The 20,692-nt window shown below is 49.4% G+C and overlaps 1 protein-coding gene across 4 annotated transcripts in view; it reads right to left on the reverse strand.

Annotated features, from left to right (window-relative positions):
* The window catches only part of LRRK1 (leucine rich repeat kinase 1), a 161,037-nt gene that overhangs the window by 14,720 nt on the left and 125,625 nt on the right, over positions 1 to 20,692 (reverse strand). For all 4 annotated transcript variants that reach the window (XM_010593871.3, XM_064296241.1, XM_023553070.2 and 1 more), the window contains exons 24-29: positions 19,263 to 19,512; positions 16,791 to 16,957; positions 5,210 to 5,407; positions 3,602 to 3,879; positions 2,408 to 2,602; positions 1,490 to 1,641 (exon numbers count right to left, since the gene is read on the reverse strand). In XM_010593871.3, coding sequence (XP_010592173.1) covers positions 1,490 to 1,641; positions 2,408 to 2,602; positions 3,602 to 3,879; positions 5,210 to 5,407; positions 16,791 to 16,957; positions 19,263 to 19,512 — 1,240 coding nt within the window. The remainder of the gene's footprint in view (positions 1 to 1,489; positions 1,642 to 2,407; positions 2,603 to 3,601; positions 3,880 to 5,209; positions 5,408 to 16,790; positions 16,958 to 19,262; positions 19,513 to 20,692) is intronic.

Genomic DNA, 20,692 nt, shown 5'->3' on the forward strand with positions numbered 1-20,692 from the left:
TAATAACTGCACCCCTCCCACAAACTCAGTGTCAAACATTCTACTATCTGACCACCAACTCCTATTTTTTTGGCTAACGCCTTCTAGTACCATTAAAAAAAAAAACCAAAAACCAAACCTGCTGCCGTTGAGTTGATTTGAACTGCCGACCTTTTCGTTAGCAGGTAAGCTCTTAACTGCTATGCTGCCAGGGCTCCTCTAGTACCACAGCTCCCAACTTCTCTTTTTTTACTTTGCCAACACCTAGATCCTTTGATTCTTGCCCTTGTTCCTCTCTCACGACTTGGCCTCACTTAGGTTCCACTGTCCATCTCTATACTCCCTCCCTTGAAAATACCCTTGACTCCTGTACCCCTCTTCCCCTCCTAGCAAAACCCAACTCTGCTTAAAACCATTCCATTGCCTATCCCACCATCTGGGGCAACAGGACATGACTGGAGAAAAATGCATAGCCAAGCTAACTGGTCTCCCAGCAAACGCATGACCTCTGCTGGGAAAATGGAAAACAGTCTCTGTCACAGTATTCCAGCCCCCACCTGGACCACCTCATCATGGAGGCTGGCAGTTGAGTCTCTCTCTCTCGGTTCCTGCTTCTTACTGGAGAGCTCCCTCCCTGTACACAGTAAACTCTCTGCTCTGTTGCTGTCTGTGCCGTAACTGGTACCTGGCCAACCCCATTTATATACTTGTTCCTAGTGGGGAGGGAAGGAGGCCTCTCAGCTGTGACAGAGGGGTGTGTGTAGACCACCAACCCTGCACCAGCTCTTGGGGTGACCTACTAACCATGGCCTTGCTCTGTCTCTTCTTTTTGTGAGTAAAGCATTTGTCCATCCAGTGTCTTTGGGAGTCGTGCTTGTGCTGGCAACCCCGACCTCGGCTTGACAGTTTGGTGCAGTGAGCAGGGTCGATCTCTGACCTCACATGAGTCCTCAGGGCTATCCTGCAACCAGCCTGGACCTCCCCTCGCCTTCATGCCCATCTCATACCTTCTCTTTTATCTCAAGTAGCTGGCACTCTCCCCACTTGTTCACCTTTCCTGCCATTTCATGGAGGAAAAGGATGGAATTAGAGAGAGTGCCCACAAACGCTTACTTAAGGGTGAGCCTCCCACTTTGCTCTGGATCCCCTTCCCCTCTTAGTTCCTCAGGGACATCATTCCAGTAACTGTCCCCTCCTCCTACACCATCACTCACCACCCCTAAAATCAAGCTGCAGGTAACTCTCATCTTAGAACAAACCCCCTCTGACCCCATAAGCCCTGGGGGTGGTACCCATCTCTCTGCTTCTTTTAACTGCAGGACTCTGCGAAAGTTGTCTACACACAGGGACTCAGTTTCCTCTGCCCCTACACTCTTGAATGACTCCAATCACACGTCCGACCCCCACCCACTGAAATGCCTCTCATCAAGGTCATTGTTGACTCTGCGTTGCCAAATTCCACGGTGACTTCTCACTGAAATACAAGCAGGGTGCTAGTTCTGGAGATTACCTGGTCTCCTCCTTCCCATCCCAGAACACCACGGTGTACTCCTGGCCCTGGGATGAGAAGAAAGATGTCTGCTTCCCACAGGGCAGCAGGTACATGAAGGCTGCGAAGGTCGGGTCCTTCATCTGGCTCACCACGGACACGGCCAGGGGTCGCTGAGGGAAAGAGTTCACCAGGGCATGAGCAAAGGTCACTTACAACCTAATCAGGGCCAACTCTGCCCATAAAACTGGCTGTCTGGAATGAGGGGGAATGAGTGAATCGTTCACTCAGGACTGGATCAAAACAAGAGGCTGAAGTGACTTCAGATCTCAGAAACAAACCCTCCCAGCCACCCAGGCCATAAATGGCCATGGCAACTGGAAATCAGCTGGTCAGCCTGGCCCAAACCCCAAGTTGTCCAATGCCCATGCACCAGGACATACCATTGGTAAAGAATTCTCAACTTCATTTACACCCCATACATTCAACTAGCACTGTCTAATTTGATAAATGAGCTTTAATCTAAAACCGCTGGTCTTAAAAAAAAAAAAAACTAGCTTTAAAAACTTAATCTCACCCCTGCATCTCATGAGCAAACACCATCCTCCCCATTACTTTAAAAAGAGGCCTCACTTCTCTCTGCTCTCACGTGGGGATTCTATTGCTATAAAAGTGGCTGATATATTTTGTTTATGTGATTGACATAACACAGGACGTTGGAGAGGAAAAGAAAATTCATGTTTCCTGAGCGTGATATGCACATAAAAAAATGAGACTGGCTACTTTAGGAGCAGTAAATACCTGTTTCTAGAAGAGGTAGGTCCCCCACAATTATTCCAGCCCCTAAGTGTAGCCCCACACAATGCGCTCTGCAGACCCACAGCCTGTGGAATGGCAGACAAGGCCCCAGGCCCTCCTGGCTCTGTGCTCCTGAGGTACCTTCTCAGGCTTGGTGTCCCAGCACTCCATCATGAGTGCCTGGAGGCGGTGGAACTGTACTTCCTCTGGCTGCCCCAGCACCGGGCGGATGCCCTTAGACAGCTTCTTGGAAATCTGAAGCTGGTGGTGGCCCAGTGCAGGCCGCTGTCCTGACAGCAACTCGTAGAGCACCATTCCGTAGGAGAACATGTCTACCTGGGCAGAAAGCAAGGCAAGTCAGGTCCTCTGCCCAGAACCAGCAGTTTCCGCCAGCTAGCCCTGACATTGATGGAGCAGGGAGACAAAATCAGACAAGGAAAACATGGGCACTGCCCAAAGGGAGCCCATTGTCAATCCATCTACCAATACATCCATCCATCTCCATCTACCCAACCAACCATCCAATCTACCATCTGACTGACTGTCCTTCTGTCCATTTATCCATCCACCTATTTAGTTTTTCTTCCCCCCTCCTTCCTTCTCTCCCATCCATCCATCTCCTCATCCATCCACCACCCATCCATTCATCTACCCATAAATCCATTCAGTTATCCACCCATAAATACATCCATTCAACCATCCATCTACTCACCTCTCCTTCCTTCCTTCCTTCCCTCCCTCCCTCCCTCCCCTCCCTCTCACTCATCTATCTCCTCATCCATTCACCTGTAAATCCAACCATCCATCCACCCGTCCACCCGTCCATCCGTCCATCCATCCAATAAACGTCTTGGCCATCTCTGGCATTGGATCCAGCTGGTGCCTTGCAATCAGTGCCTTCAGCCCAGGAGGCTTTACCAACCTGATTCTGTCTGCTTCCCACAACCACCCTGCGAGTCTGGTCTACGTTCCCATTTGGCACCTTGAAATGGCAGAGTTGGGACTCAAATCCAGACCATTTACGTCTTGGACTCTTTGTCCACTCTGTTCCACCCTCCACAATGTCTCTGAATTGAGGTCTGAGAATTCTGAGGCTCAGTCACAGTTTCTGAAGCTAAGGAGATACCAACCTGTCACTACCAGACAAAAGCAGACTCCTGTGCCCTTCCTTCTTGTCAGAGCCAGAGCTACCCTCACTGAGCATGGGGAGGGAGGAAAGCCTACTCAGGAGGCACTGAGGTCAGGAGCTGGCTGCCTGGCCGGCCTCACACCGGACATGGGCTCCTGCCTGGTGGGGCTGAGCTGGGCTCCACAGGGCCGGGCCAGGGCAGGTACCTTCTCATCATACACAATGCGCGGCCTAACTTCCGGGGCCTGGTAGCCAGGCGTGCCTTCCACACCCAGGGCACCCTCATGGAACGATTGGCGGGAGATGCCGTAGTCAGACAATTTGATGTTGATGTGCTCCTTGACGTCCAGGGACCAGACCAGGATGTTGTCTGACTTCAAGTCGCAGAAGATGATGTTTTTCTTGTGCAGGTAGGCCAGCCCAGAGGCAATCTGGTAGGCTATTTTTTGGGTTAGCATATGTCCCAGGGGCATAAAGGAAGAGTCTAGGAAGAAAAAAAACCCATCAAGTTGTCATCATAACAACTGTCTTCCTCCCCAAATACTGTATTGTACCGACACATTCCTGTCGTTCTCCACACTGGGTACCCAAAGGGACAGAGAATGGTCTTAAGTGAAATGTTATTTACGATAAACATGCTTGCTGTTACAGCTTCATCCATGAGCCTCATACCTGAAGTTGCTGGTGTTTTTACTAAAAAAAAAAAAAAAAATTCCTAGAGTCAATCTCAGACCAAGGCTGCCTACTGTCAACAGGTGAGTGGCAGGTACAAGAACTCCATCTCAAAACAAACTTCCTTCTATGGGGAGGAATGATTGCTTTTCGTAGTGTTTCTTCTTCTCTTGTCAAAAGACGGATACCTCTCTCCCTGTTAGCTCTTTGGAGGTTGGTTTTCCCTTTCTCAAGGTAAACTAAAAATTTAGTTAAAATTGGAATATGATAAAAGTGACCCTGGGGTCTCAGAATCTGAACAACGGCCACTGTTGTTATTGGCTGTTGTCGTTAGCTACCGCTGAGTCGGCTCCGGACTCTCGGCCACCCCAGACACAAAAGAATGAGATGCTGCCGAGTCCTGTGTCACTTCCACGATGGGATGCAGACTGAACTGCTGTGATCCATGGAGTCTTCACTAGCTGACTTTCAGTAACAGATTGCAGGCCTTTCTTCCTAGTTGCCTCAGTCTGGAAGTTCCACTGGAAACCGTTCAGAATCATAGCAACACACAAGCCCCCACTAACAGATGGGTGGTGGTTGTGCTTGAAGTGCACTGGCCAGGAGTAGAAGCCAAGTCTCTCACAAGGAAGGCAAGAATCGGACCATTTGTTAGAGTTCATGGGACAATTTTACGGCTCGTGAGTTTATAGGCACCGGGTCTGCACGAGTGACCTGGGGCTGCCTCGTTTGAGGCTCAGGAATGCCTTCCTTCTCAGTGGGGCTATTACTGCCCTCCTTTGACCAGATGAGGGAATTAAGCAGCTTCCTGGGTTATGACAGAGGACCAGAGGGGAATTTGGTTCTGTCTGACTTCAAGGTTTGAGTTCCTCTGGCCAACAGAGCATTTTGACCTGGTTAGGTGCCTTTCTTCATACACAGGGAGATGTCACATGGGGGCTTGGTTTGCCCTGGGCTTGCTGAAACCCCTCACTCTAAACCTGTGCCTGTAACAGCTGGGCCAGGGGAGAGGCCCCGTCCTGTCCTCAGCTCCCCTGGGGCCAGCCCTGCTCGTCAAGCCCCTACTGCGCTTCTGACCTCACTGTGTTTCTCAGGACACCAGGCTGGGCCGGGCCCTGGCGGAATGTTCTCGGCGGTGGTACCTTTGGCGTTCTCGGACAGCACAGTGTTGAGGCTGCCCAGTGGGGCGAGCTCCAGCGCGAAGCCGAGCGGGTGGATGCTAATGCCGATGAGGGAGACGATGCAGGGGTGTTGCAGGGCATGAAGCATGCTGGCCTCCTGACGGAACTCTGAGAAGTTCTTCATGGCATCCGTGGCCCGCAGGTGCCGCAGCATGGTGTCTGCAGGGAGGGCATGTGGTCAGGCTTGTGCTGTTGACGGTGGGGGCTGGGCCCACCCCTGGCTGGGCAGCTCCCTCCAACCAAGGACCACATGGGGGTTCCCGGCATACTCAGGGCTACCTCACGAGACTTGAGGGGTTGGGCGAGGCTAGGATTGGAATGTTATGGCACTCCTCAGGGTCTCAGGGATTTTGCACGTGGCATTACTGGGGCATTCTGGGCTGGGTCCTTACTTAACAAGACATCAAAGCTACCTCCTCCCCAGGTTCTTAACTAGGGCCTGTCATTTGGCATGTCCGGAGCACCCACTGGGGCCTCTACACCTGCTATGGATTGACTTGTGTCCCCCCAAAATGTATGAAGTCCTCACCCCTGTGTTGGTGAATCTGAACTTGTTTGGGGGAACAGAGACTTTGTTTACACATTACCTGTTAAATTAGGGTGGGTCCTAACCCCAACCCCTTCTGAGTGGCGTTTTATAAAAGAGGACAGATATGCAAAGAGAGTCACACAGGGGGAAGACAGTGCGAGGATCCGTCTACTAGCCAAGGACTTGCAAGAAATGCCAGGGCTACAGAAGCTGAAAGAAAAAAGGGAAGATCTTTCCCTAGGGCCTTCAGGAAGAACACTGCCCTGTCACTGAACTACCACTCAACACCTCCGACAATGTTTAGGCATCAAAAAATCCTAGAAAGTGGAGCCGGCAACGCTCTGAGTCATACCACTCATGGGCAGGTTAAGCTGTTCAACATGGACGGGGCTGGGTGGGGCTGGCAATCTTTCACATCCTTCGTATACTCCGTTAGTTTTATAGGCTTGGGCTTCCTACGTAGGACAATGTATGGAAAGAGTCAGCTGCTATCAGACCTGTTTTTATACTTAAACAAGAGGAAATCAATTATTTTCAAAAGGTACTATGAGCTGGTTCTAACTCTTTGAGCTTTACGATTTGGTATTATGTACGGAGCTGCTTTTGTATGTAAAGCAGAGAGCTGTACAATACCGGGGGGAAAAATGTTTCCTTCCAGGAAAGGGGAAGGAGAAGCTGAAAATTAATCAGATTTAATCACTTTACGGTAACCAGTGAGCAGCCGAGACGGCCATCTCCATCCTGAAGTCGTTTCCTGAACGTCCAGAACAAAGATACCTCCCTGGATGGGAGACTCGCTTGCGATGCCTCCCACTCACCCAGACATAGCTCTCGAGGCCCTCACCCACCCCACTGCCAGCTGCGGAGCACTGCAATCGTATCCTATTTCTTCTGCACCCCTAAATTCTCTAGAAATGGTCACCACCTTCTCATTAGCCAGAGGAGGCTGTGTGGCTGGCCATCTCGAGCAGCCGCAGCCTGTGACCAGCCACCTCAGGCAGATAAGAAAGGTCTATAGGTGGTGGGTGGCTTCCAACCTGTGCTGTCACTTCCTCCAATGCCCTTGAGACCCAACCCCACGAAAGGTCGCCTACGCCAGCACCCCACCCTGAAGGGGCTCCTGTGCCTATCCGGGCAGGCGTGCATGGCCGAGCCCTACCGTCCTTGTGTATCCTGTGTTTGTCCCTCCCCTGCGGTCAGATTCTAAAACGGGGTTGTTGGATGTGGAGGTCAAACAGCGTGAAAAATCTTGCCGATTACAACATCCAGCATTCTAGTAAAGATGGAGCCGTGGCTCTGCCTCTTTCAGCCCCTACATCCTCCCGCCCCCTCATCCTAAGCCCCAAGCTCAGCTCAGCCACTGAATTCCCCGTCACAGAGTTACCCCTTTAGCATCGATTCAGCCCACCACGGAAGTCAAGCAGCAGAAGTTTTCTGACACTGTACAAATGTGAGCCACACTCTACATGTAAAAACATCCAGACTTTGAAACTGGTTATTTGGGAGGAACATCCAGGTAGGCCCCTGCCTCACACCGTAACTGACTCACGACGACCCCATGTGTGTCAATGCAGAACTGTGCTCCAAAGGGTTTTCAGTGGCTAAGTTTTTGGAAGCAGATCACCAGGCCTTTCTTCCGAGGCACCTCTGGGTGTACTTGAACCTCCGACCTCTCAGCAACCAAGTATGTTAACCATTTGTGCTACCCAGGGATCACCTCATACTATACAATAAAATAAATCCCAAAGGCAGGATCATCCACTGAGACATTAATTTGTTTGTGTTTCCCAGTTTCCAAGACAGCAAGGAGAAGAGGAGAACATTTTCTGTCTTTGTAAAAGGCCAAGCTACAGGCCAGGGCTGCCTCAGAGGAGAGCAGGAACAGGCCCAGAGGGTCAGCAAACATGTGGGCAGACGGGTGGGCTTCTCGGCAGGGCCAGTGAGCGGGGGACAGATGACTGAGGTCTGATGGGGCAGCCCCACTACACCTCTTCCCCATGCTGACACAGCATGAGATCTTGATGCCCTGGAAGCCCAAAAATAAAGGAACAGGGATGCCCTGCCAGGTGGTAGGGTGGAACTCGGGGCCAGATTCAGGATTTTTAAAGCCAAGAACAAAATGTGGACAACTGAGTCACAGATGAGGCAAATCTAGACATGAAAACATAAAAAGCCAAAGAAAATACAGACAGCACCCCTCCCATGACCTCTGGAGCTGAGGGTCCTTCTGAGTGCGAAGGAATTAAAAAGCACCAGAGAAGAAATGAATGATACGGCAAAAACCATGAACAGCACCAAAAGGCAAATCACAGACAGCAAATTGGCAGTAAGTGTGACAAGATTATGGACTGTAACACAAAAGGGGCTCTCACAACTCAGTAAAGAGAAGCTCCCGAACAGAAAAGGGCAAAGTGTGTAAACAGACAAATGGCAAGAAGAAATATGGCCAGTACCTATATGAGGGAACCTTCAAGAAAAGCATAGTAAGCAGCAATAACAACAGCCAATGACGGCATTCTTTGACCTACCAACCTGACACACTGAAAGGCCCGGTAAGGAAGGGCATCTCACACACAGTTGGTGGAAGCATGAAAGCCTATCATTTGACCTCAAGCCAGGTCAACATCTACAGTGGTAAGTAATATTGCTAGTGTGTACCCTTGACATGACGTGATGAGAATGACACTTGACCTCTGTGGTCTTCCTCCCAAACACCCATTAAAAAGCAAAAACAAAACAACCGGTTACTGTTAGGTTGATTTTGACACATGGCAACCCCATGTGTCTCAGAGTAGAACTTTGTGCCACAGGGTTTTCAACAGCTGTAATCTATTGGAAGTAGACTGCCAGGCCTTTATTCTGAAATGCCTTTATTTGAACCACAAACCTTCTGGTTAGCAGCTGGGATGGTTAATGTCATGTGTCATCTTGGCTAGGCTGTAACTCTCAGCGGCTTGGCAGATATTAGACTGATCGCTCTTCTAAAACATAATATAATGTAATCACCTTCCAAGATGTGATCAGCCAATCAACTGACATGGGAGTTTCCTTGGGGGTGTGGTCTGCCTCCCGTCTATAAACGGATGTTCTCTCAAAGCTTGCTCTCTTACTTGACGCTGCACTCTTCCTGTTGCCTGACCTCCAGTTCCTGGGATGAAACCCTACAGAAGTCTCCAGCCAGCCACCTGACCTGCAGATTTTGGGTTCATCAGCCCTTGCAACCATGTGAGCTGGCAGAAGTCTTCAGCCTGCTGCCTAACCCATGGATTTGGGACCTGCCGGCCCCGACAACTGCATAAACCATTTCCTGGAAGTAAATCTCTCTCTATACACACACTTAACTGGTTTTGCAGCTCTAGAGAACCCAGCCTAAGACAACTACAACTCTAGAGGAACAAAACCAGTAAAGCCTATAAATATATATAGAGATTTATATCAAGGAAATGGCTCACGTGGTTGTAAAGGCTGAAACATCCCAAGTCCATGCATCAGGATAGAGGATTCTCCTTATTCACGTAGCTGCAGGGGCTGGCAAACCCAAGATCAGCAGGCCAGAGAGCACGACTCTTGCTCACAGGCTGTGAAGATCGATGAACTCCAAGATCAGCAGGCAAGACCACAGGTAAGATGCTAGCTAAGTCCCAAGAACTGGAGGTTTGATGAACAGGAGCCAGCTGCAGGATCCAGCGTAAGCAAAAAGCCCACAAGCCTTGCCAGAATGTCCACCTATATTCCACACAGGCCACATGCCCAAGGAAACTCCCTTTCAACTGAGTGGCTACTAACAGCCATCTCAGCTGGTGGTGGTGAGGTGACCCAAACCTTCATTCCTGAAGGGTCTGAGCCATTAGCAGTCATGTTGGAATTGGTTGTTGTAGTTTTCCACTGACTTTAATCACAGGGCATGGTAACACTGAGAGATGTTCTAAGGCATCTCTTGCTTTCCAGACATACTCTCCTTTACCTCCATTATGTAATATGAATCCGATTTCATCTTGGTTGTCAGGATCAATCTCACCAGCCAGTATGGTAACTCCTTTCTCTGCCCATTTATCCAGAGGCATAAGGAGCCCAAAGTGGCCAGGTGGCATTCTTAACTTCCAGTTCAATGGAATCGGTGATGTGCCTCCAGGTGGGAGCATTCCTCTCTTTGGAACTAAGACCTTCAGACCTGCAGAGCATAAGGCTGTGGGGACAGGAAGCAGAAATCTTGCGAGTGGGTCACTAGGGGTAATAGTGAGTGATGCCACTCCCATCTCCACTCCTTGATTCCTGGACCCATAAATCCTGGCTATGAGAGAAACAGCACCATATATTACACACTGGTTTAGAGCACATACAGCCTCCTGGAGAACACTGCCCCAACCCTGAAAGGTATTGCCACCTAGCTGGTGCTGTAATTGTGTCTTTAGAAGGTCATTCCATTGTTCTATCAAATCAGCATTTTCAGGACGATAGGGGACATGGTAACACCAGTGAATTCCATGAGCATGGACCCATTGCTGCACTTCATTTGCTGTGAAGTGAGTCCCTTCATCTGAGGCAACGCTGTGTGGGATACCATGATGGTGGATAAGGCATTCTGTAAGTCCAGGAATGGTATTTTTGGCAGAAGTATTGTGTGCAGGGAAGGCAAATCCGTATCCAGAGTGTCTATCCCAATAAGAACAAACCACTGCCTTTCCATGATGGAAGTGGTCCAATGTAATCAACTTGCCATCAGATTGCTGGGTGATCGCCTCGAGGGATGGTGCCATATAGGAACTCGGGGCTGGTCTCTGCTGCTGGCATGTTGGGCACTCAGCAGTGGCTGTAGCCAAGTCAGCCTTGGTGAGTGGAAGTTCATGTTTCTGAACCCATGCATAACCTCCATCCCTGCCACTATGGCCACTTTGTTCAGGAGCCCATTGAGCAATGATAGGAGTAGCAGGAGAAGGAGGATGACTGGTTTCCACAGAACACGTCACCCTATCCACTTGATTGTTAAAATCCTCCTCTGTGGAGGTCACCCTTTGGTGAACATTCACATGACACACAAATATCTTCACTTTTTTGGCCCATTCAGAGAGGTCTATCCACATACCTCTGTCCCCCCATACCTTCTTGTCTCCAATTTTCCAATCACGTTCCTTCCAAGTTCCTGACAATCTGGCCAAACTATTGGCCACAGCCCACAAATCAGTATACAATCATATATCTGGCCATTTCTCCTTCCAAGCGAAGTGAACAGCCAGGTGCACCGCTCGAGCTTCTGCCCATTGGGAGGATTTACCTTCACCACTGTCCTTCAAGGAGGTCCCAGAAAGGGGCCATAGTGCTGCCACTGTCCACTTTCGGGTGGTGCCAGCATATGATGCAGAACCGTCTGTAAACCAGGCGTGAGTTTTCTCTTTCTCAGTCAACTGATCAAAAGGAATTACCTATGAGGGCATAGGTGCAGACTCAGAGATGGTAGGTAATATGACAGGAGTGGAGACTATGGGCACTTGGGCCACTTCTTCATGCAATTTACTTGTGCCTTCAGGTCCTGCTCGGGCCTCGTCTTGTATATACCACTTCCATTTAATGATGGAGTGCTGCTGTGCACATACAACTTTATGATTCTGCGTCAGACAATATCCAGTTCGTGATGGGCAGCTCAGGCCGCATGGTGACTTTGTGGCCCGTGTTTAAGTGTGTAGTCTCTACTAAGGGCAAGCAGTAAGCCAAAAGTTGTTTCTCAAAAGAAGAGTAGTTATCTGCAGAGAATGGCAGGGCTTTGCTCCAAAATCCTAAGGATCTGTGCCATGATTCACCAATAGGGGCCCGCCAAAGACTCCAAACAGCATCTCTATCTTCCATCAACTCTTCAAGCACCATTGGATCAGCTGAATCATATGGCTCAGGGACAGAGCGGCTTGCATGGCAGTCTGAACCTGTTGCAGAGCCTTCTCTTGTTCTGGACCCCACTCAAAACTAGCAGATTTTTGAGTCACTTGATAAATAGGCTAGAGTAGCACACCCAAATGAAGGATATGTTGCCTTCAGAATCCAAAGAGGCCAGTAGGCCTTGTGCCTCCTTTTTAGTTGTAGGAGCAACCAGATGCAATAACTTATCCTTCACTTTAGAAGGAATATCTCAACATGCCTCACACCCTCTATTCACACCCTCTAGCAAATTTCACACCCTCTAGCAAAGAGTTCTTCCTTACCAGGTCTAGTCAGCATAATGTCATCAATGTAATGGACCAGTGTGACGTCTTGTGGAAGGGAAAAGTGATCAAGGTCCCTGCAGACTAAATTATGACACAGGGCTGGAGGGCTGATGTAGCCCTGAGGTAGGTAACTGAAGGTATATTCCTGGCCTTGCCAGATGAAGGCAAATGGCTTCTGACGGTCTTTTGAAACAGGTATGGAGAAAAAGGCATTAGCCAGATCAATAGCTGCATACCAGGTACCAGCAGATGGATTAATTTGCTAAAGAAATGAAACTACATTGGGAACAGCAGCTGCAACTGGAGTCACCAACTGATTTAAGTTTTCGATAATCCATTGTCATTCTCCAAGATTCATCTGTTTTTTACACAGGCCAAATAGGTGAGTTGAATGGGGGTGTGGTGGGAATCACCATCCCTGCATCCTTCAAATCCTTAATGGTGGCAGTAATCTCTGCAATCCCTCCAGGTATGCAGTATTGCTTTTGGTTTACTATTTTTCTAGGTAGGGGCAGTTCTAATGGCTTCCACTTTGCTTTTCCTACCATAATAGCCCTTACTCTATTTGCCGAGGATCCAACATGGGGGTTGCCAGTTGCTGAGTGTATCTATTCCAATTATGCATTCTGGAACTGGGGAAATCACTACAGGATGGGATTGGTGACCCACGGGATCTACTGTGAGGCGGACAAAAGCTAAGACTCCATTAATAACCTGACTTCCATATGCCCCCACTCTGACTGGTGAGCCACAGTAACATTCTGGGTCTCTTGGAATTAAGTGTCAGTTCAGAGCCAGTATCCAGTAATTCCTGAAAAGTCTGATTATTTCCTTTTCCCCAATGAACAGTCACTCCCATAAAAGACTGTAGATCCCTCTGGGGAAGACTGGGAGAAAGATTAAAAGTATACATTTTTGGCAGTGTAGTGAGGTCTTTCCTCAAACAGACCTGGCCTACCCTTCATTCAAGGGGTTGTGGATCTTTAAACTCAGTCAAGTCTGCGGACTGACTGACGTACTGTGACTCTGTATTCTGGCGATTCGAGTTAGACTGCTGTTCACTTGATCTAGAATTCATCCACTTGTACAGATCAAGTAAATATTTAGTAGACTTCCCATCTATTTCAGTCCTAGTGACACCATGACTAAGCAGCCAACACCGTAAGTCCATACAAGTCAAACTATCCTGATTATTGCTTTGGTTCCGATGTCCACTACTTTAACCACACCCACCTTGTTTTTGTCGACCGAGTATCAATCTGCCCCATTGTAGTCAGGTGTCTTAATTCAGTTAGGGCAGTTCCCACTGTCAAATCTGACTTACATAAAATAGCAATCACAGCAGTCTTCAAGGATGATGGAGCTCCCTTCACAAATTTGTTCTTCACACTTGTAAAAGGTATGTCCTCTGGGCATTCCATGTGTGGGTCTGTGGGTCTAACCTGATAAATCCACTCTAGCATGCCAATTTCCCTAAGCCTTTGGATACCTTCTACAGTATACCAAGTCAGGTCTGGTGCTTCAACTTGATTTAGTGTAGGCCATGACATAATCCATGCTTCAGTGACCCAACCAAATAATGTATCAGATCCTTTCCTAACTTCTCGAACTGAAACACTGAATGAAGAATCTGTGCTTGGTGGGCCCGTATCAATAAACTCAGGCTGATCCATCTTTATGTTCCCTGCACCATTATCCCACACCCTTAATAGCCATTCCCACACATATTCCCCCGGTTTCTGTTTGTACATATTAGAAAAGTCAAGTAGTTCTTTTGCAGTGTAGTGTAACTCCTCCTGGGTCATACTTTGTACCTCACCTTTTGGGGCTCACTGGGACTTAAGTCTACTTATAGGTCCAGAAGCCTGTTTTGAGAACATTCAGTATTGTCTTGTAAAGCATCTGCCTTAGGAGATGCTCCACACAATGACTCTGATAAGGGTTCTTTAGAGGAAGCTGAGTTAATCTCATTAGATGGGGGTGGAGGGGCTAATGGTTTTACTGGGGAGGGTGGTTTAGCAGACAAACATGGAGTAATCTCTTCAAATGGGCGTGAGAGGCCTGGTTCTGTTGGCAGCAGTGATTCAACGGAATTTAGGAGCTCAGTGTCTCCAGCTTCCTGATTATCTGTCCGTGTGTCCCCATCCCAAGTTTCAGGATCCCATTTCTTCCCAATCAATGCTCTCATTCTAACTTCAGACACTTCTTGAGGTTGGCAATTGAGTTAGCGTTGTAATTCAGCCCCTCTTAGGATAAGACTCTGGGTTTGGTTTTCTGCAATATCAGCTCTGTTACTAAAAGAAATAAGGCTCTTTCAAAGCACAAGTGGAAACTTTGAGGTCAGTTATGTGGCACTTGAGCTTTGACTCTGAAACCCTGAGCACATCTCTTTCTTTCACCAGTTTGTCTAGTGAAAGTACGACCAACCAACCAGGTTTCCTATATCTCTCATTATGACAAAATTGTAGAAAGGTATCACACATGCAATAACCCTGAGCCTTGCCTTTCACCCACACCTAATCTACTGGTGGTGATATTTTGTGCATTTGTATTGCCACCTCACACCATGGATTAGCAGTGACATCTTTACTACTAGAAGCAGAGTCATCAACATCTTTAAGACTAACAGTTGAGGGCCAATTTAGAAAACTCATCCTTACCATTTTGTTTCTCTAGAACCACTCTGAGTACCAAATGTCTTAGGCTGGGTTTTCTAGAGAAGCAAAACCAGTGAAGCATATAAATCTATATACAGAGAGATTTATATCAAGGAAATGGCTCATGCAGTTGTAGAAGCTAGAACATCCCAATTTCCTGGGTCAGGATAGAGGCCTCTCCTGATTCACATAGCCACAGGCGCTGGCAAACCCAAGATTGGCAGAGAGTAAGTCTCTTGCCCACAGGCTGTGAAGGTTGATAAATCTCACAATTGGCAGGCAAGACCACAGGTAAACTGCTAGCTCAAGTCCCAAGAACTGGAGGTCAGATGAACAGGAGCCGGCTGCAGAACCCAGCAAGAGCAAAAAGCCCACAAGCCTTGCCAGAATGTCCACCTATATTCCATGCAGGCCACATGCCCAAGGAAGCTCCCTTTCAACTGAGTGGCTACTCGCAGCAGATCCCATCATGGAGGTGATCACAACATTATACAACTGCCAAATCATGGCCTACTCAAGTTGACACACAACCTTAACCATCACAGTAGTCAAGGACTTAACTTTCTGCACCACAATGGCAAAACCCCATTACTTCAGTAAAATGATGAGAAAAATATTAGACAGATCCTAATTGACAGACATTCTACAAAACACCTGACTGGTACTCCTCAAAACTGACAAGGTCATCAAAAACTGTGACAGTCTGAGAACTCTCACGGCCAAGAGGAGCCTAAGGAGGTGTGATAGCTAAATGTGACATGGTGTCCTCACTGTTATCTTGGAACAGAAAGAGGACATCAGGGAAAAACTGAAGAAACCTGTCTAACACATGGACTTTAGCTAATAATAATATACCAACATGTGTTCATGGACTGTGACAAATGCAGCATGCTAATGCAAGACGCTAACAAGGGTGAAACCGGGTGTGTGGTAGATGGAAACCCTCTGCACTATCTTCACAACGACTCTGAAAATCCAAAATTGTTTTAGAAATAAAAACAGAAAGTTTGTTTAAAGAAAAAAATGAATGAGGAATGGCAAAACAAAATACCGTTTGGCAACTAGCTTATTTTCAACCGTTATTGTTATTTTCAGCTCCATGAACACACATAGGTCTGACCCAATCGTGGGAACTGTTCCATGCCTATATTGCAGGTGACATCCCCATTCTCATCCTGGTGGACTATTCTAGGCTGTCTCCAGCACTTACAGGTAACGAGACATGCTTCCTTGTCCCGTGTCCCTGAGCATGCCTGCAGATCATAACACGGTCACACTCAGAAGTGGGCTGTTGGGCCTGCAAATTTTCATTTTACCAGAGATTGCCAAATTCTGACCCAAATTACTAGTGTTTATAGTTTATGCAGTTCACAGTTTTAAGTGTTGATGCCCCACGAGCAGCCTCAGAATGCCTTTTCTCCACAAACTCACCGACCTTTGGTATGGTCAGGCTGCTTTCCATTTTTGACAGCTAAAATGGTCTCTCATGGTGGCCAGTGTGGGTAAGCGTCTTTTCCATTGTTTGTTGGCCAAGTGCACTTCCTGTCTCTGGATTAGCGTGTACATTTTCTTACCCCTCACCCCACCTTTTAGAAATTTCTATGGGTTTTCTCTGTATGCGTTTAATGGGTTTGCAGGAGTTATTATTTTTTAATCCTTTGTCTCTTATGTATTGTAAATTCCTCCTCCCAATCCATTATCTCCTAACTCCAGTGACGTGTGGGCCTGAGTGTGCCAAGGTCACACCTGTGCGGGTGGACAGCGGGGAGAATCTCCCCTACGCTGCCTTGTCGACCCATTTACCTGGAGTGCCCACCTTCCTACTTTGAGTGGAGATGGCTGGGGGTCCCGCAGGGTGAGGGCCCACCTGAGCTCAGACTGCTGACCATGACGTGCCAGGCATGTGGCAGGTCTGGAGTGGGTGAAATGGTAAGGATGGTCTCTGCTCTTGGAGGCTCACATCCAGACAGGAGGGTACCCACCGAGCTAGGCCTGACCCTCCAGCCTGCCCACAAGCTGCAGGCACACTGTGGGGCTGCCTCTGGGCCTGCCCTCCTCCCCTCCCGTCCTGGGGTTACATGGCCTCAGGCCTCCTGAAAGTGGCATGAAGTTTGGGCCAATGGAGCACACGTCTGGAAGGAACGCCGGCAGGGCCCCGTTACCTGCTGGAACATTGGCGAAGTTCTTGAATTTCTTGATCTGGAAGCGTTTCACGGCCACCGGCTGGCCCTGGTACTGAGCGCGGTAGATGACGGTGCCGCTGCCCCCCTGGCCAAGGATGCTGCTCTCGTCCTCGCTGTGCTCCAGCTTGCTGTTCTCTAGGAAGAGCCTGCACGAAACACAGCTCAGGGCTCAGCACTGACCTGCCTAATGCTCCTGCCCCAGGGGAGGCCCGCGGAGGTGGGGGTGGGCTCTGTACTCAGCAGGTGCAAAGCCGTGCTTGGCCATTTGTTCCCTAACCAGAGTAGCATCCAGCCCCACTGGGGACAGTCATGGTTCAGAGCCACCTATGGGGTCTGGCCCATCTGGGCTAACCCCTGGCCCTGCCACTTGCCAGTTGCACAAACCTGGGCAGGTTCTGCAGCTTCACAAGCCTCACGCTCTTCACCTGTAAAATGGGCTCGCAGCAGTACCTTGCTGATAGATGACGACAATGACGGGCACAGGGTAGAGCCTCAGTAAGCAGGGGGCAGAGACAAAGGATCCTTTTGGGTATTTCCTCCAAAAGGTCCCATGCTTTGAGCTAGAATCCATCAGGAAACTGCATTTGTTTATTGCGGATTAGTTATTTCCCTACTTATTTTTGTTAAGCAAAGAATTATAGAAGCTGCCACAGCCAAAGGCTGGGATTTTACCAGAAGCAGGGAGCTGGTCTGTGCATGTAATCCTAGGTGAAAGTGAGATTTCTGCTCAGCTTTTGGAAATACTGCAAGTAGCTCCTGGACCCCTCAGCCTTCTCTGCAGACCCCCACCGCCCTGGAGGCTGTAGACTAAGAAGCCCAGGTCAGCTTGGGAGGCAGAGAGAGGCCTAGCGCCTTCTGGGAAGCTCGGAGGTCAGGCATTGTAGGATCTTTGGGCGCTGGTCCTGGGGGTATTGGGCCAGTGTGCAAGGTTCAGGCCTTGGGGGATTTCCTTCACTCCTCATGCTTTCTGGGCAGGTGAAAACCATCCCTGAACCCTTGCCTGATCCTCCAACCCTGTCTCTTCTTCCCTGAGGCTCCCTTTTTCTCTTCAGAAACAGTCGGCCAAAAAGGCAATGCACGGAGCTAGGAAGGGAGAGGGGAAGGAAAGAACGAAGGAAGGCAGGACAGAAGGAAGTAAATGTAAAGAAGGAAGGAAGGAAGGGGTGAGGGAGGGAGGAAGAACAGAAGGAAGGAGGGAAGGCACAAATGGAAGTGCGTTTGCAGAAGAGCAGTTTTGGCCTTTCCATTGATGAGGTAACTGGGGATGTTGACACAACCTATAGAGGGAAGTTACCCAATGCAGGAGGTGTTTTAACAGAGTCATTCAGAAGCAGGCTTTGGAATCCCCGTTTTACAATACTACCAAAACCCAAACCAAACTGGTTGCCGTCAAGTTATTCTGGTTCATAGCGACCCTACAGGACAGAGTAGAACTGCCCCACAGGGTTTCTGAGGAGCGGCTGGTGGATTCGAATTGCCGACGTTTTGGTTAGCAGCCGAGCACTTAACCACTGTACCACCAGGGCTCCAATACTATATATAAAAAAAAAATACTATAGAGTACTCTAAATCTACTTTCTTGGGGTTGAGGGAGAAATTTGGAAAAATGAGAAAAGAAATTTCTTACAAAAAAAGAGAAAAGTTTAATTTTCTTTACAGAAACCATTCATTTGAATGAGAAAACAAAAGGACTTCAAACTCCAAAAATGGTGGGAACCACTGATGTCACATTATCCAGGAAGACCAAATTCTAGATTCTGGTTCCCGCCACCTAGAGGACACACCGTCTTCACCGTCTTCTGCCAAGAACTCTGGTTTAGTGACCATTTCTTGTTGGATGGGACTACAAAACATTTTCTATTTTCTCTAGAATTCTCTCCCAGTTATTATCTTAGATTGGTATAGGTGTAATCTACTCGGAGAAAAGATTTAAGGGATTTAAATGCTTAGCCTTAGGGCAGGAGTTAGGTGTCAGCATTTGCCAAAAAGGGAAAACGAAGCTGTAGGTTTGGGACTCTTCCCCATACTGAATGAGGGGCTGGAGCCATGCTTACCTCCTATTCCCTGAGCTGGCAGCAAAGTAGGAATCAGGAGGGCCAGCTCCAAAGAGTGGAGCTTTAGCTAATTTCAGGGAAAGAAAGTGCGGAGGTCCCAGGATAACATTCCCTGTGAAGTGCAGGCAAAGCCTCAAAAACGAAACACCAGTATGACCTGGTGTCCTTCAGGCAGCCCAGGATGGGGATCTAAAGGAAACCTCGTACTACATTGGTGGGAAGCAATGGCTGGAGCAGGGGCTGCCACTATGAGGTTGGGGGGCTGTGGAGTGTGGTGCTGTGGCTGCGGCCGGGTGCTGTCTGCTGGGGGTCACCTGGTACCTGCTTAGGAGGCTGCACAGTTAGAAACACAGCCCCTCGGCCTCATGGCAAGGGAAGGAGAGTGATCGGAGCCTACCTGGCTGGGAAGTCTGTCATGAACAGCTCCGGCACGAGCTCCTGCAGGGGCACAGGGAGGTCGGGGTGTCTGGGACAGGAGATGAAGTCCTGCTCGATGGCAGTCAGCACGCAGTCTTCCATGTCGAAGTAGTGCACGCCCTCTGCCTTCTCAGTGTGGGCAGCGCACCGGGCCCAGGACGCCTCGCAGACCGGGCAGGGCACGTACTGCTCCATGAGGGGGGTCCCATCACTCTCTGTGGCCGTCAGGGCTAGCCGGGTCAGAACAGGAGACCGCTCACACTGAGGTGCGCAGGCGGTCTCTGAGCTCCCACCTCTAGCCCCAGGCCAGGGCCTTTCACAGAGGGCTGTGTCTGCCTCACCCTCCAGGGAGGGCTGACACATGACCGCTGTACTCGGGGATCTTCTTTGGGGAACACTTTGGGTGGTCTGGATCCCAGGCATGCTGGCTGAGGAGAGGCTGAAGGAGGGTCTGGAAGGAGGTGGGGGTCCCTCCTGCACAGCTGGGTCCCAACTGGACGTTGCAGCTGGGTCTGACCCACGCCACACTCCAAACACAGAACCACACCAGTGCTCAAGGAGACTTGTGTCCTTTTCCACAACAGCAGTGCAGTGGAAAAAAGGAGGGCTGATTATAATAGACAAAACAGGCATCTTACATGGGGTCCCTGAGCAGAAGGCACAGGCCTTTCTGCACATCTGTGTGGGGAGGTGCAGAGATACCCTCAGGGCAGGACAGGGGGCAGCCTAGAACCATGTGGGCCCCTCTGACAGCCACCAGGCCTGGGTGTAACACTGCATGCTAGGAGGAGCTCTGGCCTTGTCTGTCTGCTTGGCAGTGCCCCTCACCTCACAGTGACTGCTGAATAAGGCCCCAGCAGCCAAACAAGGAGGACAACGCTGTCCAGCACCTGTGGGGGGACCGCTGGTAGGTGGGGAGTAGGAAACAGGCCAGAAGGGTCATACGGGGTCCCCCGTGGAGCTCCATGGCTCACACACTGAGCCATGTTCTCTGAGGCCCGTTTCTGAACCTCTTTTTCCATTAGGACCTCCGGGGAGCCAGCCTGAAGGCTCCAGGTGCACCCCTGTAATAAAACAAGCCTTGGTCTTCCGAGAGCAGGTGCAGAGCTTGGGCCCGAGCTCGCGGCCTGTCCTGCTGGCTCTTAAGCACCTCCTCCTCCCCCATGTCACCCTCACTGTTGGCCACAGCTGCAACCTCCCCCGCTTTTTGTAGGCCATTCCACATGACCTGTAGGTTCATCTCCACCCCTCGTGTCCAAACAAACAAGAGGACCCACACTGCTTCACTTCAAAAGGGTTTTTTTTTGGTGAAGTGTTGTTGAAGTTGATCAAAGCATTGGACAAGGGCCAGGAGGGTAGTGTCATCTCCATGGGAAACAGGGGGCAGGCAGGGAAGGAGATGGGGCCCTG

The sequence above is a fragment of the Loxodonta africana genome, chromosome 13 (assembly GCF_030014295.1).
Source record: "Loxodonta africana isolate mLoxAfr1 chromosome 13, mLoxAfr1.hap2, whole genome shotgun sequence".
Classification (NCBI taxonomy): Eukaryota; Metazoa; Chordata; class Mammalia; order Proboscidea; family Elephantidae; genus Loxodonta; species Loxodonta africana.